We start from the raw sequence: 17,842 nt of genomic DNA, 5'->3' as shown, positions 1-17,842 counted from the left end.
AAACAAAAGTAAGTGTGGATCCTTCTGTGGCGAGAGCATGACTTGGGGGGGGGAAGCTGATCTGCTCTTCCAGAGGGCACTAATGATTTATTGCTATCAATGTGAAATTCAACTCCATTCTCAAAGCTAATTAACTTTCAAAAGATGGCACTCTGAAATGATTATCAGCCATAAACATAGCCTCAGTGTAGCGGCCAAGGGCAGGCCACCCCAAGATGGGCCACTTGATGCCAACGTAAAGATTATTTTGAGTTAAAAAGCAATCAAAACCCAGCAGATTCAGGAAAGGTTCTTTACCTTCGCCCTCAACTGCCTAAAAAGAATTCAGATAGAGGATCTGTTCCAGGAAGAGAGCTATCACCACAGATATCTACATTACACTATGAACTAGCTATGGTGGACAGAGGAATCTGGCAAGGCCTGTTTGATCAAAGTCCTCTATGTCTCATTGTTTCTGAGTGACCTAGCAAACATTTGTTTACCAAACATTTACTCTTTTTCATCTTCCTGTGAATTGCAATCCTTCCCTTTGAAGTCCAAGACCCCTACCCCTGTCTTCTAAGTCCAAAATGACAGGTATACCTCATTTTGCCAGACTGTCTTTGGAATTTCCATGTCTTTGTGGATTCCCTGCACATATGAAATTAAACTGGATTTTCTCTTGTTCACCTGTCTCATGTCAATTTGATTTTCTTAGTCCAGCTAGAAGGACCCAGAAGGGCACAGGAAATTCTTGCTTCCCAACATCAGCTTGTGGAAGAAAATACCCCTCCCCCACCTTTTACCTACTTTTACTTTTCCATCCTCAAGGTTCAAGTAGTCTAAACATTCATTGGTCCCAGGACAGTTTATATTTCCAAAAGCCCCCACTGGCTGCTTTTAGAGAATGGCCATAGCTCCCAATCTCCATCAGAAATTGTTGACCCGGGGCGCCTGGGTGACTCTGTGGGTTAAGCTGCTGCCTTCAGCTCAGGTCATGATCTCAGAGTCCTGGGATCGAGTCCTGAGCAGAGAGACTGCTTCCCTCTCTCTCTCTCTGCCTGCCTCTCCATCTACTTGTGATTTCTCTCTGTCAAATAAATAAATAAAATCTTTAAAAAAAAAAAAAAAAAGAAAAGAAATTGTTGACCCAAATGTATGGATGGGGTCTGGGAGGGGGGAGGAAGTGAGGGGAGAGGAGAAGCACAATCACTCTGGAAGGAGCCCGGGGAAGGGGAGAGAGGCGCGTGAATGGAGAGCTAAGTCAAGAGGTTCAGGAAGACACAGAAAGGTAAGGAATGGGATCACAGAAGGAGAGATGAGGAGACAGTGAGCACCACACTGAGGGCAAGAGAAAAGCTGGGAAAGGGAGAAATAGGTAAGGTGGAAAGATAGAGAAACTAGAAATTATAAAAACTTTGAATAAGAGAAACTAGAAATTTTTAAAACTTTGAATAAAACCTGATTCATTCCAAAGCATTCTGCAGTGTTTTGGTGAGACAGTGAAACTGAAATAGGAAGAGGCCCTTTATTTTCTTAGGAAAAGAACGCAGACTGGAGGTGGGAGAGGAACAGTGGAGAATTTTCCAAACACAGAGAGAGCCTGGGGCCTCCCAAACTGCCCCCACCCCCCTCTGGATGAACGGTTCACACCACAGTCCCTGACTTTCTCTGGAGACACAGGGGATCTGGGACAGAAGACTGGGGGCTCTGTGGGCTGAGGGCTGGACGGCGGGACTGCAGAGCTTGACTGTAGGCTCAGTAGGAGGCAGACAGGAATTACAGAACAGTGGTCTGCCAGGGGTAGGGCCCAGGCCTGGCTGGGGAGTGGCTGGGCTCCAGAGCCAGCAACTGAAAGGCCTTGTTGAGGGGACCTGGCTCCCTAAATCCCAGAGACACCAAATCAGGAAACATGGGACTTCCTGCCCTGCCTCCTGGAGACACACACAGGGGGCCATAAAGGAGGGATAGAAACATCCACTAAATCAGATCAACCCTTCACACCTGTTTCCCTAGACCTTCTGCCCCTGCCCAATTTGGACATGTCACAGATCCCCCCCCCCCCAAGAAAAAACGTCCTAACTCTCAACACCTGAACAAAGTCCCTCGCCATCCCCATGGGGGAAAAATGGCCTTGGCTAAAGGCAGTGCACCAATTTGGCTCACTGCCACACTTGCCCCCACAGAGGCCACCACAGGGTCAAGGCCAGCCTCTTGGTACCAAGCACTGGAATGTGCCATTCCAATTTCTGGCTGTTGTTGGTTGGAAATTTTTAATATACTAACCCACCACGACTTCAGTTTCCTCACTGCAAGGTTGGTATAATTAGAGGCCCGGATCGTGATGCATGGAAAGGATGTGGTACTCCCTGGGGTTTTCAGCCCCTTGATGAGTGAGAGAGGTCCTCAGCGTCTGTTCTTAACAAATTCATTCACTCCTTCATTGCACAAATGCTTATTGAGTGTCTCCTACGTAACAGTCCAGGGACATGTCCTTGAACAATCCAGATTCCCTCCCCCAGCAGTCACTTTACCGTTATAGGGTGCATTAGTTAAATATCGTCTCTCAGAAGGAATTAGGAAGAAAATATCTCCCAACAGTGGGGATGAGTGCGCATGTGTGGGTGTAGATGAGGGTTGCGGAATAGGCACCTACGAGAATGAAGCCTCAACAGCGCCTTCTCAATGTGGGGGGTCTCACCAAGGCAGGTGAGAATGGGCCAAGAGCGGGGAGTCTCGCCTTTGTGGCTGGATTAGCTCCTGCTATCCTGATTCTCTACAGTCTCTCCAGTCCCTTTCTAGTCTTACCGCCCAGCGCCGCTGCCGCCGCCAACCCGGTTTACAGGAGGGTATAAGAGAAAGAGACCGAGACAATCAAACTTTCTTGGCAGAAACGTCAGAGCATGGAAGTTGAATTACAATGAAAGTAAGAATAGTACTAACTTCCCGACCCTAATCAATAGGTACACACTCCTCTTAGTTAATACCATCAGCACAAAACACCAACGCGAGCCCCGGAGACCCCAACCCCTGTGGCACCGCGGGGCGCGCAGCTTCCCCTGGCGGCCGCACCGGGAGCGCACCGAGCACCGAATTGCGCAGCGCGCACCTCGTTGGGGGCCAGCGCAGGGCCGGGCCTGCGCGGGGTGGGGGGGGCGGGCAGTGCAGGCGAGGAGGCGGGGCCTGCGCGGGCCCCTCCCCCACGGGAATCAGGCGCGGGGCGCTGGTTAAAGAGGCGCGCGGAGGCGGGCGCAGCGCACACTGCTCTAGCTCGCGGAGGCCGGCCCACGTGTCTCCACAGAGTCTGGCCTTAATTCCACCCCCTCCCAGCTCCTTTCAGCCCCGCGAGGCAGGGCGGCCCCCTTGCCCCCACCTTGGTGTCCGCCCGCCTCCCACACCCCCCCCGCAACCCCGCTTGCGGGAGGAAAGCTTCGTACAGTTACCCGCGCTCGGTGGCCCAATTTGACTGAGCAACTTTGTCCGGGGAGCGGCGCCGGGGGGTGGAGGAATAGGACACTGCGCATGCGAAGCTCCAAATTCAAACAGCTGTTTGCAGAAGCTGGAGGGCGCGTGGACCGGGAGCCGCTGGGGCTAGGGGAGGCTTTCTCCAGGAGGCAGCCGCTCAGGAGCCATGGTGGACCGGGGCCCATTGCTCACCTCGGCCATCATCTTCTACCTGGCCATCGGGGCAGCGATCTTCGAGGTGCTCGAGGAGCCGCACTGGAAAGAGGCCAAGAAAAGCTACTATACACAGAAACTGCATCTGCTCAAGGAGTTCCCGTGTCTGGGCCAGGAGGGCCTGGACAAGATCTTGCAGGTGAGCCGCCGTCCGTGCCCCTACATACTTAGAGCCGGCCAGAGAGTCAGGAGTGCTGAAGGGCTGCCCTTCACAGCTTTGGATAACCCACAGTCCCCGTGGGTAGTCCTGGGGGTGGCAGGAAAGGATGTCTCGCATGGGTCTGGCTGCTGGGATCTGTCGTTCACGGGTAGACGCCGGAGTGACCCAGGCGCCGAGATTCTTTGGGAACCCGGTTTGTCCCGAGAGAAGTTGAGGGTCACCCCCCGAGTGAACCAGGTTTCGTGGTGGCTCGGTGTGAGTGTGCGGGTACCTCCCTGCTTGGAAGGGGGCTGGAGGGCGGATAAAGGCATTTATCTTCACTTGGAGACGCTCCCGGAGTTCGGGAGGCGAGCCGGGTGCCACTCCTCCGCATCTCCACCTCCCAGCTCCAGGCCGGTGCCGCGCCCGCGCGGTTTTTCTTCGCGAATGTGAGCCCAGCGTAGTCGGTGGAGGGTCCGCCCCAGCCCCAGCCTGAGCAAAGCCTACCCCCTCAGGAAGTAGGTAGGGGGCTCTGTCCTACCAGAGCACCCTGGATGGGGGGTGGGGGGCGATGGCTGGAATGCTGGGGACGCGCTCACGCTTCCGGCAGGGCTTATCTCTCAGAGACAGTCCCCCTCCTCCCCCTAGGCTTGGAGTTAAAGTTTGTGAAAGTAGCAGCTTGAACAAAGGAACAAAATGCTGGGGATCATTTTTAGGGGGAAGGAGAGGTTGAGCAGAATGGGAGGTGTTGGGGGGTAGTTTCTTCTCCGTGTTGGGATTGAAAGCCTCTTATCTTCTCCCTGTGTTCTATGGATGGCTTTGACCTCACTGGGATAAACTGGAGCTGACCATGCTGGTTGGGACCTTGAGTCTGTTTGGGGACCCAGGGCCCTTTGCTCCAGTTTCTCAGAGGTCCTTGGCCTCATCCTCTTGGCCTGCATTAATGGCATCCCTCCAGTGGAAGGACCAGAACCTGGATATAAGAGCTGGTGAAGGTTCTAGATTGTGGGGTGGAATAGAGGGAGATTGTCCAAGGTGTTAGATTTCTCTTGGGGCGAAAGATGCCAGAAAGAAGGTTTGATGGAACAAACACTTAATCTGTAGCAGGCCCCCAACGTGTTATGGTTGTTTAGTTGTCTCATTTGACCCCGTCTCAAATCTCCCCATATGTGAAATGAGAACGAACCGGTCTTCATCTGTCTTCCCTGCCCTGGACGGCTGGGAAGTTGAACGCTGTGGAGCACATGAGCAGGTCTTGCCTTGGCCACTTCCTTTTTGTCCTGAAATCAATGGACATTTACACACATGAGCATATAAGTACTTACCACCATTTGGGCAAGTACAGACTTGACTTCCCAGAGGCCAGCAAGAGGGGAGGTTGGGCAGGTTTGGTGTTGGATTTTAGTGGGGAGAGTCTCTGGACCTGTAGCCATCCCCAGAGTGGGGGCCCAGGAGAGATGAGGTTTGGTGGGGAGCATGGGCTCAGAGGGTTGTGTGGTTTCACCCCATAGCAGGAGCGCCTTCCAATGCGTGCCCTGTGTGTGCGCGTTGGGGAGGGGTCACTTTATAATTTCCCTTGAGGAAACAATTTCCCCGGAGAACTAGTTGTTGTTTAGTTTCTTCCAGGGCTTTGTTTAAGAGGGGGAAGAGGGCAGGCGCGGGTGATGAAGAATCAAGCTGCCCTCGAAGTGTTTCCCTTTTCGCCACAGCAGGGGAAGGAAGGAAAGAATTCAAGGCTGAATGTGGGAAAATAAACTTCAAAACCCAAGGAGAGGGGAAAGGGGGGCGGTCAGGGTAAGGCAGCCGGGTGCAGCTGGTGGTAGTAGCTTTGGAAGTTAAACAGCTTTCCTAAGGTGTTCGAGGAAACAAAATACTTCTTGTGCTTCTTGTTTGGAGGTCCTCTTAAACCCGCCAATGATGGCCCCGCAGAAGTGTGCAGGTAATTTTTAGATTTGAGCATCAGGCCAGTCTGATTTGGAGACGATTATGGACAGCCCTGTTCCTCATCCCTGGCCAGAAAACTCTCAAACCTTTTCCAACTGGGCGAGTCTACTCCCATCATAGGAAAAACCCAAGAAATGAAAATTGACCAGGGGAAGCATTTTGCTAGCGTCACTTTTAGTCTGCAGAAATTGCCTGGCTCTGCTTTCTGTTCTGACTTGAAGCATTGCCTTCAGCCCTAGGAAATTGGCTTAAGGGAAAAAAAAAAAAAACACGAAGACTCAGTCTTTGAAAACTTAAACTTCTTTCCCATCTGGCCCACCTGAGGTTCTGTGTTTTGTCAGGTTCTGAATCCCCTTTGTAATCCTAAAGAAGTCCCAGGCTAGGAATTCCTGGGGTTGGGGTGGGCTCTTGGGAGGGGTTGTTAGAAGCGGGTGAGGGTGCAGTCTGGGCTGGGGTTTTTCTTACCCTGGAAACGGCTTGTGCTTTCAAAAGCATGCAAAGGGAGTTAACGCAACACACCCCCCTCACCTTTCGTTAGATCTTTGGAAATAGACCCCAAGTTTCATGTGCTTCCTCCCTGTACAAGCTGTGGTTGAAGGCCAACTCTCAAACCTCAAACCTCCCCACCCCCACTGGCCTCAGAGCACGTGGTCGCCCTCCTTCCTGCCTTCAGAACCACTTTGGAACCTTGCTCCCAAGCCTTGTTCCACCAGCCTCTTCCTAAGTTGCAGCGGTTTCCATAAGGGCAGTTAGCATTGACTGAATGCCTCGTGCACTGGGCATTGTGGGTAGCATGTGCATTTTATGAGAGAGGGCACAGGCTGGTATTGCCATCTGGCTTGGCCATTTTCCCATCAAGCCATTTAACTTTGCCTCTTTCCCCACCTGCAAAATGAGGGTCCAGTGAGGACCAGGTCAAGCAGAAGCCTTAGGCAAGATGCGTGCAGGTGTGACTTGGGTGTGACTTGACACGCCTCCCGCTGTTGTTAGCATTTATTGGTGACCCAGTGACAAGGCGTTTTACCTGCCTTAGTTACTCCTTACAGCAATCTTACGTATTAAGATAAGGAAACAAAGCTCAGGGAGGTTGGAATGGCCTTGGCGACACTGCAGGAGCACTCCAGAGCCCATTCCTTGTGCACCTTTGCCCTCGGGCATGTGAAGCTGTTGACTGGTTAGTCTGTGAGTGAGCTGCAGGGATTGGTTCAGGTGGACTCTGGCCGGCTGGGGAATTCTATTTTCTCTTTCCGCTAGAACAGGCATTGGCACACAGGCCTCCTGTGTGGGGCCTGGCCAAAGCCAGCACCTCCTCTGTGACTGCGGTAAGCCTCAGTCTGCCCCTCCCTTGGCAGCACAAGAAAGCAAAGGGTTGGGGTAAAGGGGAGCAGTGAACCTTCTCCAGCCTTCACCTCCGGTGTGTGGTGATCATAAACAGGAAGGATCTGAGAACTCACTGTGCACCAGAGCTTCCAATAAGTACTTTATAGATGTTCTTATTTTAATTAAATCTTGGTGACCACCCCCTTTTATAGAGGGGAACAGTGATATATAACTTGCCCAGGATTATATGGCACAGAGTCGGATTTCACACTGTGCTGTATTCCGAAGTACATGAGAATTAGTCAGCAGGTGTCTACTAAGGGCCCACTGTGTGCCAGGCACTAGGCAAGGCTCTGGGAGTGCAAAAATGGATTAAGACATCCGCCAGGCTGAAACTCGCTTCTGGGAAGAAGGATGAGTAAACTCCCCAGGATGGGGCGGCTGGAGAGGGCCCCCAGGACCAGCCTGAGGGGTCAGGGAGGGCTCTCTGGAGGCGATGACCTCAAGTAGGGTCTTGAAATTAGGAGGGTTTGAGAGGAAGAAGAAGGGAGGAGAGAGTGGGTGCTCCTGCTGTGGCTTTCCAGATTCCCCCATGTCTCCTAGGGGTGTGGTAGGGGTGGCTCCAGACCCTGCCTTCTACTGGATGCCCCATCCCTACCTCTGGGTTTGGCTGGACTTCTCATGTATCTGACCAGTTCCCAGAAGCCTTTCTGATCCTGCTGGCCGCCTTGCCAGTTTCAAACTGCATTATCCTAATTGGAAGTTTTCCATGTGTGCCAGACCTCTCTCCTTTTATTTCCTAGAACCTTCTTAACATACCTGTTCCCATCTATACCAGTCGAGCTGATAACAATTTTAAAGGTCTGACCTCAAGTCACTAACACCAGTCCTCCCAAAATTTGAAAATATAACCAGGGATTATGTGCTAAAGTTATATCTGCCCAAAATGCTGAGAGTGGGGCACCTTAATTGAATTTTTTTGAGAATTGAGAGTTAACATGAAAACCTCTTTTGTTTCAAGCCTTGTTGGAAGTGGTAAAGCACACTGGTCTGCTTAACTGCCTTTGTAAGTAAAGGGAACACAATAGATCTTTTGATTATCCAAGATCACGGAGGCTTCCACGTCAGTAGTGTGAACTTGGGTCCTCCCTGTCTAGAACTGGAGAAGTGGAAAGTAGAGAAGTCGGGTTTTTGAGAGGAATTGGAAGGAGGAGGTCCCCTCCTCATGGCTTGTCTGTTGATGTTCCTCTCAAAGTTGAGGGCCGCCAAAAAAAAAAAAAAAAACAAGAGTTCTTTTTTTTTTTTTTTTTAAAAGATTTTTATTTATTTATTTATTTGATAGACAGAGAGAGATCACAAGTAGGCAGAGAGAGAGGGGGAAGCAGGCTCCCCGCTGAGCAGACAGCCCGATGTGGGGCTCAATCCCAGGACCCTGAGATCATGACCTGAGCTGAAGGCAGAGGCTTAAACCACTGAGCCACCCAGGCACCCCAAAACAAGAGTTCTTAAATCGATAAATCTGCCTCCGTTAACTGCTCTAGAGTTTCAACAGTTAAAGTGAATTTTTATTGCATCGTTTGGAGAGTTTTACTAGAACCCTTAGGATGATTACAGATGGCATGGTATTAGAGACTTCTCAGACGGTGGGAATTAGCAAGTGTTGAAAGATTCTAGTGGAGGTGGGGGGAGTCCTATAGGAGGGGGTGCAAGGGAGGTGAGGACTGTTGCGTCTAAGTATTTTCCTGGGATTTTGCCCTATTTATAGTTTGGCGTTTAAAAGAAACAGTCCTCCAGTTTTGGATGCTGTGCTTGGCTGGCTCTGACCTCCGGCCAAGGGCTTTCATCTTGAACTTGGCTGTTTGCTGTCAGATTGGGCTCAGCCTCTGAACTCTATGTGTGGTGGGGGTGGGGGTGGGGAGCAGGGAAGTATAAGGCTTTGGGGAACAGAGGAGCCGTACTCCTGAGACAGAACGCCCAAGAGAGTCTTTCTACAAATTGGATTGCTAGATCGGACCAGTGCTGAAGAACTACATGGCCAGAACTGGGTGATACAGAGAGGCCAAGCGTGCTGGGTACCAGAAGAAACCAAGTGAAATAGGTTTGCCTGTTGGAGAGTGGAGCAAGTCAAGGCGAGGGTCCTTGGAGATTTCAGTGAGAGTTCTCCGGGACTCTCTGAATAGGACAGAGGAGGCCTGACCTGTCCACCCTCCCGGGGGATGGGTTGACACGCTGTCCTCCAAGGACCACTCGCCCCACCAACCGCGGGGCCCTTGCTTTTGGTGCAAGAGTCCCATCCTTGCCGTGAGTCATGGTTATGGGCTGGCCTCGGAAGGCAGGCCACAATAGCACCCTCATTGCTTGCCTTGACCTGTGCTGGGCACATAGTCAGTCCTCATTAAATGTTAGTTCCACTGACCCTGCTACTATCCCTAGACACCCCTGCACTGGGAGAGGGCTGCCCACACAAGTCTGGCTCATACAGGATCAGGAGGACCTTCCTGAAGCAGAAGAAATGTCAACCAATTTTTTTTTTTAAAGATTTTATTTATTTATTTGACAGAGAGAAATTACAAGTACACTGAGAGGCAGGCAGAGAGAGAGAGAGAAGGAAGCAGGATCCCTGCTGAGCAGAGAGCCCGATGCGGGACTCGATCCCAGGACCCTGAGATCATGACCTGAGCCGAAGGCAGCGGCTTAACCCACTGAGCCACCCAGGCGCCCCCAATTTTTTTTTTTAATTGCAGTAAAAAACACATAACAGAGTTTACCATCATATCCATTTTTTCCCCATCTTAAGCATTTTTAAGAGTACATTTCCTTCATGTTAGGTATATTCACGCTGTGGTGAGACAGATCTCCAGAAGTTTTTCATCTTGCAAAACAGATTCTACCTCCATTAAACAGCTCCCGTGTCCCCTCTCCCCCAGTCCCTGCTAATGAGCAGTTTATGTTCTGTTCCTGTGAGTCTGGCTACTTTAAATACCTTTCAAGTGGAATCACAGAGTATTTGTCTCTTTGAGAAAAATGGTGCAACCATTATGGAAAACAGTGCTGAGGTTCCTCAGGAAATTAGAAGTGGAACCGTATGATCCAGAGTCCCTCTTCTGGGTGTGCATCAGTGAGATTTTTAAGTTGCTGAACAAATAAGGTGGGGGGGGGGGGGGGGGGTGTATAGATCTTTCTTGCCCACAGCTCTCAGGGAGGAGGAAAACTGCCTGATGATCCTGGGCAGCAGCCACAGGGCTAGAGGGTGAGGGTCAGATGATGAAGTCCTCTGGGTTTAGCCAAGGAATTTGAACTGACCAAATTTTTGTAATTTTCAAGTAAGGGAGTGAACAGCATTTCAGAAAGTTCCCTCTTCCTTCACTGGCTTTGCAACTTTAAAGAAGTGGAGTATTTGACTCGAAATTAACAGCATTTCTGTGGGCTGATCCCTTCACCCCATGGGTGTTCTGATAAGGATGCTTCTTCCCTTCCTTGTTCTGATGTGATGGAGTATGGGTTTTTCCACCAAAGCCCACAGAACCCTCAGCAACCCCCCCAAACCCAACTTTCAGTTAGGGCACCTTCTCCTCTTACCATGAGCCCCTTGGACAATCAGGTCTGGGTCCCTGCCACAGCGCCCCCCCCCCCAAACCATTTGACCAAATTATGCCTTAGTTGTCCCTTTAAGCAAAAGTGCGTTTGGTGTAGTCCAGCTCTGTACAGCTGCCTGGGGCCTCTGGGTTTTTGGTGAGGGGTTCATCTGGTCCCTAAGTTTCAGAGATCTGGGCAAAAGAAAGGGTGGGCTCACAGTAGGGTCTCCCTGCTAGCCAGCATTTTAGTGTGTGCTGAAGCCTCAGAAACCAGGCAGGGGCCTTAGCCCTCGGGAGTTCAGCCTCACAAGGGAGAGAAACGGTCACAGTGGTGGAATGAAGGGAAATGCGGTCCTGGTGCTGAGTGATGGGTTGCAGATGGTAGAGGCCAGAGAGATGGACGAGGGTCACAGGGCCTCAGAGGATTTGGTTCCTGTTTCCTGAGGCCTGTAGGACCCCTTGGCTGGCAGGGGATCTGGGTCTGACCCACACATAACCCCTGCCCTCAGGGAGCCCCCAGTTTAGAGGAAGAAAAGTAAAAGGACCTATCACCGTGTTGATATTGGTAAGTGTACCAGGAGGTTCTGAGTGTCAGTCATTGAGAGATGAACCTTCACTCTCAGATTTAAAGAAGCAGGATATAAGGCATGCTGGAAAGATAGTGGTGTAGCCAGCAGCGCCTGGGAGCGTGCTGCCGAATTCTTACTGCATGCCAGCCTTGGGCTGGTTCTCTGACTGTCTCCTTAAGAGTCCAGTGGGGGAAATGTTACTGTTACGCCCATTTTCTAGGGAAATGGAGGCCAGGGGATTTGGCTGGGTCTACATGGCTAACTAGAGGCTGAGATTCATCCTGCCCTGGTGACTTCAGAGCCAGGAATGGAGAAACAGCCCAGAGGTTGGAGTACAGGGGTTGGGGTAGGAATGGTGTGAGCCGAGCGCTTGTTTAGCCATAGGCTGTGGGAACTCTTCGGTGCCTCACCTCATGAATCCATGCACAGCCCTCTGCTGGAAGGGCTCTTACCAGCACTGCATCTTGGTAAGAGCCACAGCCACATAGGTTCAACCTAGAGGCTGTACGTCTAGGAATTAAGAATGAGGATTTGAACCTGGAGTCCACAAAAAAACAAGGAGCTTGGAGGCAGGAAAGGGTCAGGTTTGCATGGTGTCTTCAATGCCTTAGCTATCAGGATGTTTACCAAGCTGCGTGACCTTGGGCAGGTCAGTCTCCTCATCTGCAAAATGGGACGGTAGTACAGTATCTCCCTCATGTCCGCAGAGTCCATGGAAACGTACTAGGCAGAGTGCCTGGCGCATGCAGCTGGTGACTTGCTGCCTGTTAGCTCCCGATCCTGTGCCCCATCTCTCAGGGTGGGGGGGGGGGCTGTTTCTGATGGCTGTTTCAGGCCCCACCGCGGACTGAGCTCTGGATCTGGAGATGGAGATACAGATGGTAAAGCCCACCAGATTCCTTCTAGTGGAGTCCCCCACCATTTCCTATTTCTTTCAAGTTCACCCACAGCCCTCCCCTCAAAAGAATTAATGGTCCACATCTAAACATATAGCAGGTTGGCCTCCTCTTCCTGTCCAGCAGGGCCCGGGCTCGTCCCAAGTCCCCATCAAACTTTTCCTATTCTAGAGGATTCCAGGTGCAGATGGACTCACATGGTGTGTAATCACAAAGGATCCCGGGTCAGAATTATACCCTCGTAGGGGGCAGTCACCCCCACCCACTTCCCCTTTCAGAGGGCCCTTGGTAGACAGGTCCCTTTGATTGCCTTTGAAATGTGCATTCTATTTTTCTATTTTTCCTCTTTTCCATCTAAATATTTGGGTTTCCTGTCGAAATATTTAGGCAGGATTGTGTACTGTGGCTGTTGTCACCTCCCATGGCCCAGTGTAATCTGGCTGCAGCTGCTTAGCTAGGCTCTTCCTGGGAGGGAGAAGCTTTCTCTCCCCTCCCCCCAGGGGGCCCCAGGAGAAAAGTCTAGCAGGGTGCTTGATGGCCAGGCCAGTACCATGTTCAAAGTCCCTCCCTTTGTCTGTGCTTGCTCGGACCTGAACTGCTGTGTAGGAAATAGTGGATTCTACCCTGATTCCAGTTCTGCCTGTGGTGCTGCTTTGTGCCGAGCTCTGGACTCCATTTCCCTCAAGTAAATTCATCCATGCACTCAAGAACGCTCATAGTGCCTATTAAATTAGGCCCAGCTAGACCGTAGGAGCCCTGCCTGGGCAGGGACATGTCTCCCCACCCTCGGCCCAGGTCTACAGACCCGTGCACGAAGCCTGTGGATTTAATTGCCCACTGCTGTGCTCACAATGTCTGTTGGGCCCCAAGTGCCCAGTGGTGTGCCTGGCTCCGAGGGGGATGCTGCGAGCCTTGTGGGCCTTCCATTTCCATGTCCAGTCAGGAGGGGCTGGGCCTCTGGAAGATCAAGGCTCTTGTCTAGGTGCATTGAGCCAGGCCCAGACTGTGGCCCATGGCCTCATAGGCTGGGAATTGTGGAAAGGAGGAGGGGAGGGGAATGCCATTATCAAATGTGCTCCTGCTTTCCCCTTCAAGCCTCACGAGCCGGGGCCACGTTTCCTAGTGATGAAGGACAGGCTTTTCAAGTCCCAGCACCTTTGCAAGCTGTGCAACCCTGAGCACACTATTCCATTGGAAAGTGGGAACAGTGTTACCCATCTTGGTGGGTGGAGATCACAGGAGATCGTAGGAGAAAATGTGCGTGGAGGTCACTTGCTGTGGCCCTGCTGTCAGCTCCAAGTTAGCCTTTAAATTCAGTTTATTGCTGTCTCTTCCCTCTTCGAGGAACTTGTAACAGCTCTCCCTCTCTGGGTCTTTATCTCTGGGAACTCCCTTCCCTGCTTCCTCTCCCCATCCCATATTTCATAAACTTCTGCTAAACTTGTTTCTCCTGGGATTAACAAGGCCAATCTGTCCAGCCCCTGCTCCCTCCACCAAGTCCCCACCCCCCTTCACTTGGGGCCAGCCGGCCAGGCTCACCGTGGTTGCTGCTTTCAAGGAACTTGAGGCAGAGCAAATAGCCATCCAGTGCTTTCTTCAGCAGATATTTACTAAGCACATACTATGTGCCCAAACCTGTTTGAAACCTGCTGCAAAGAGAATGAGCCGCATCTCTGCCTTTTGGGGAATGCCTTCAGACCAAGGACTGCAGAAACCCAAGAAGGCAAGTGGACCTGCTGGGGGAGGCAAGCAACACCCCTGCCCCTCCCTTGTGGAGACAGGTCGAGGCCTTCAGAGCCTGCTGAGGAACAGGAGCAAAGGCCGGGCTATTCTTCGGGGAGAGGGGCATGTCCTAACCTGATCACTCTGGCCCGGCTGGAGCCTACCTTGGGCATTTTCTCCCTCAGGGCCCCAGTCATGGGGAGCCTTGCACAGTGGACTGAGGGTGTTGGCCCCAGGGAACAGAGCAGGAGTGTTGCACATTGTAGCCTGAAGTACCTGGAGGACCCCAAGAAGCTCGCAGATACACAGGCTTCCTGCCCTTCCCAGATTCCCACCGTGGGCCTTGCCATGGGTCTGTGCAGACCCGTTCATCCAAGGTGCCTTCCTGTGACCTCTCTGGGCCTGACAGGTATGGCAGTGAAACACCATCCCATTTGCTAGGTAGGAAAACTGAGGCCTGGTGAGGAGCTGGGTGGGGACAGACGGTAGAACTAAGTTCTACCGGTAAACCGGCTCTGCTTGCCCAGGTCCGGAGTATTTTTCTACCAAGCCATCTGTCACCCTGTCTCAAATCCCCTTTTAAATGGCCTTTAAACCAAAACCATGGTGGTGCTTTGGGGTGCCGAACACTGATTCTCTGTACACTAACCAGGTCTGCCTGATTTCCTACCCTGCCCAGCACACGCCTTCCTGGCACCTCAAGTGGCAGCTTCCCCACCCTAACTAGTGAGTTTTAGTGGGACGAGAGGCAGGAGTCGAGATGGAAGCAACTGTAAGCTCTGTAAGGAGGATGTTTTTTTTAGGGCTGTCCAGAACCTGGAGCAGAACGGATTGGAGGCCTCCCAGGGAGTCGCCCTGTCACAGGACCCCGCACCCCAAGTGTTGACACCCAAGGAGCTGCTGTTAGCTGGTTTCTCCAGAGCCCAGAGCACCCCGCTTGGAGGCTGGCAGAGGAGGCTGATGGGGGAGGAGGGTCAAGCTCTGGGCACCTCTCCTGGCAGTGAATCATGAATTGGGATGCTGAAGGAAGCTTAGTGGTTACCTAACCGGCCTCCCGGGATAGCCCTGGAGCCAAGGCCCAGTCCTTAGGAGGTTATGTAACTTTCCCCAGGTTACTGTGCTCACCAGGGGCAGGGAAGGAGAGTGAAGCAGTAATTAGAGCTAAGTGGGGCAATTAGGGAAGTCATCTTGGAAGCAAGGTCCCCGAGAGTTAGGTTGAAAGGTGACCACCACACGTCCTAATAGCTGTCCTGGCCATTGTCATGGCTGTCAGCTGTCAGGGGTCTTCATAGACTCAGATCGTGACCCCCAACCGAGAAAACCCTCGGTGGCTTCTCGGTCAGACCAAGCTAACATTCTTGCTGTGGCCTCTGTCATTTGGACTCTACTATCGGCGTGGTCTTGGCCTCTTTCTGGACCCGTCCCTTTGATCCCAGTTGGCCTTCATATAGACAGAAGGCCATCTCATGAGGGAGGAGAGGTGTTTTAAGACGTTGTAGAAGCATCACAAGTTTTCAGTTCTTACCAAGAACTCGAGGTCTGTATCCGCTAGTAACGTAAGTCACTGCAGGGAAGGGTGGCTGCGGGGGCAGGACCACAGTCACGGTATAACCGTAACCAGAAGTAACGGTGGCTGGCACTTGGTGATGGAAAGGGAGCCACAGGCTGGGCGAGGGCCATCACCACACGCATCAACCCCCCTCCCACAGCAATGACAAGATAAGTGCTGTGGGGAACCTCATTTTGCAGATAAGGCATCTGAAGCAGAGAGATTAAAGACATAACCAAGGTCACACAGCTAGTTAATGGCCTGAACCCAGGCCTTTGTGTCCAGAGCCAGAGCTCTGTAGAGGCGCCCCGTCATTTAGACTGTGGAGTCCTAAATTGGCGCCAGTCCTACCCATCTTGCTAGGCTACCAGCCACTCCTTGGGGCTGCACTTTCTCCTTGGGACCCATTGGCTCCTAGCACCCCAAAAGCATTCCAGGCCTGCTTGCTGGCCTTTGCTGAGCACTGTGTTCTACAGCCTTGTGGGTTCTGACACCACTGTTTCCCCGACCACATTGACCATACATAGGTATATTTGCCATTTTCAGCATGAAAAGGTTTAAAGCAGGAAATCTTGGGGTCCTGTAAGTAGAGGCCAGAGTTCAGGGTCAGGACTATCAACTCCTTTCCTGCTCTCAGCCCCTTTCCTCCAGCATCCTTACAGAGCCAACAGGCACTGACCCTTCACTTAGAATTTGTGGGTCAGGGGACCCAGCAACCGAGCCTTCAGAAAAGCATCAGGGAGCTGGAGGGGGAATGTAACTGCTTGTCAGTGGTGGGGTTTCCATCTGAGTCCCCATACTACCTGCTCCCTCCTCAGCAGCTAAACCTGTACTTGTAACCTCTGCCCACATTTGGCTTCCCCAGGGCAAAGCCCCAGCAGGACTCCGGTCCCCACCTTGGGAGGGAATAGTTTTAGTCTTGCCATTCTCCTGGAGTAGAAGTGCCACCTGCCTGTGTGGCTGATGACAGGGATCAGTGATCCTGCCGTAGGCTGAGGACCCCAGGGTACGGCCTCGAATGTTGATTTGGGCGTGGGTGTCCGTGGTGACTAGTGCAAGTTCCTTGATCCTCCCACATCCCGGGTGCAGGATGGCACCTGTTCAGACCCTCCAGAGGAGAAAGAACAGCAGCCCCAGGCCTGGCCCGTCTCTGCTGTTCAAATAAAGCTCCTGCCTCCCGGATCGTGGAATGCATACTGACACTGTTAGCTTTGGACGGATGCCCTTCCCTTCTCAGCATCCCGGCCCCCTGGAGCAGCGGGTGGAAGGGCCGCCTCTCACTGAGGCATAAGTGCTGAGTGGGCTAAGTGGGACAGGCTGATGCAGTAGTGTCTCATCAGCACCCCTCTGGGGAGCAGGAAAAGGGAGGGTGTCCTGATTATCAGCTTTTCAACACCCCTTCTCTCCCATCCCCCAGACGCTAGCCGCAGCCCAGAGATCTACTTAGGAGCGGCCCCGTGCGCTGGGGACTCATAGGTCTTGGGGCTTGCTCAGCTGACTTACTGCGCAACTAGACCAGATCACTGCCCCTCTCTGAACCCAGGACCTGGTCACTAAGGCCAGTTAGATAACCTCCCGAGCACCTGCTGTATGCCCAGTGCTGGTTTAAGGGTTGTGGAAATCATGGGAAGACTTGGACATCATCCCTGCTTTTTGAGGTTGGGGTGGGACCTTAGATCAAGGATTATTAATTAGTAATGGGGCAAGTGGCAGGGGTTTCAGGGGCCCCAAGGGAGAAAAGTCACTGTAGGCTGTGGCTGCCAGGGCAGGCTCCTCATCCTTCTCGGGGCATCACCTCTGCACCCTGGGGCATCAGAGCATGTTGCCTTGGGGGATTCTGCCTTGTCTGCACTCTTCCCCCCCGCTCTGCAAGGTCCTAACCCTGTGCCCCATTGCATCACAAACGTAGTACCCCGTGAGGGATAATTAGTAAAAAAACCACTGTGAACTGGGAGGCTTGTGTCCTTTAGCTTGTCTTCTCCAGCCTCCAAAGCCCAGAGGCAGGACCCTTGCGGCCCTCCTTCTAGGCCCACCTCCAATCTGGATACTTGTCCCTCACCCTCCCAGCGGGGGTCTTGCCTGCCCAGATGCTGCACCCCCCCACTAGGTGCCGTGGGCCCACCCACGGCCCTGCCGTCCTCCTGTGCACATGTCCTCTTGGGACAGCTCAGCTGGTTGCCCAGCAAAGTGTTACCTCCCTGGGCATGGAGCCACGTCTCGACCTGGGGCAGGCTCCATAGTGCTGGGGCAGGGCGACGTCAGAGTTGTGGGGGACACTGTCGGGTCCTGCTCTAGAAGGTTCCTCTCTGCACCCAGCCAGCTGAGGCCTCCAAGTTCACAGATCTCCATTTCGGCATGCCCTGTCTTGTTGGAATCTTCCAGGGCTGAGAGCGGTGTATGGTCAGACCCTCTGCCTCCCGGGCCTGCTCATTGTTGGGGTCACCGCACACAGGTCTTAGAAAACTCTCCCC

General features: G+C 52.5%; 1 protein-coding gene across 1 annotated transcript in view; it reads left to right on the top strand.

Moving 5' to 3' along the window:
* The first annotated feature begins 3,211 nt into the window (after positions 1 to 3,211).
* Positions 3,212 to 17,842, top strand: part of KCNK5 (potassium two pore domain channel subfamily K member 5) — a 37,825-nt gene continuing 23,194 nt past the window's right edge. Inside the window, 1 exon segment of the mRNA XM_004739985.3 lies at positions 3,212 to 3,796. Coding sequence (XP_004740042.2) covers positions 3,611 to 3,796 — 186 coding nt within the window. The 5' untranslated portion in view covers positions 3,212 to 3,610.

This window comes from Mustela putorius, unplaced genomic scaffold (assembly GCF_011764305.1).
Source record: "Mustela putorius furo isolate JIRA1106 unplaced genomic scaffold, ASM1176430v1.1 tig00003983_pilon_pilon_pilon, whole genome shotgun sequence".
Taxonomy (NCBI): Eukaryota; Metazoa; Chordata; class Mammalia; order Carnivora; family Mustelidae; genus Mustela; species Mustela putorius.
The sequence above is the reverse complement of the archived record's forward strand: the minus strand, read 5'-3'. Positions and strand labels throughout refer to the sequence as shown.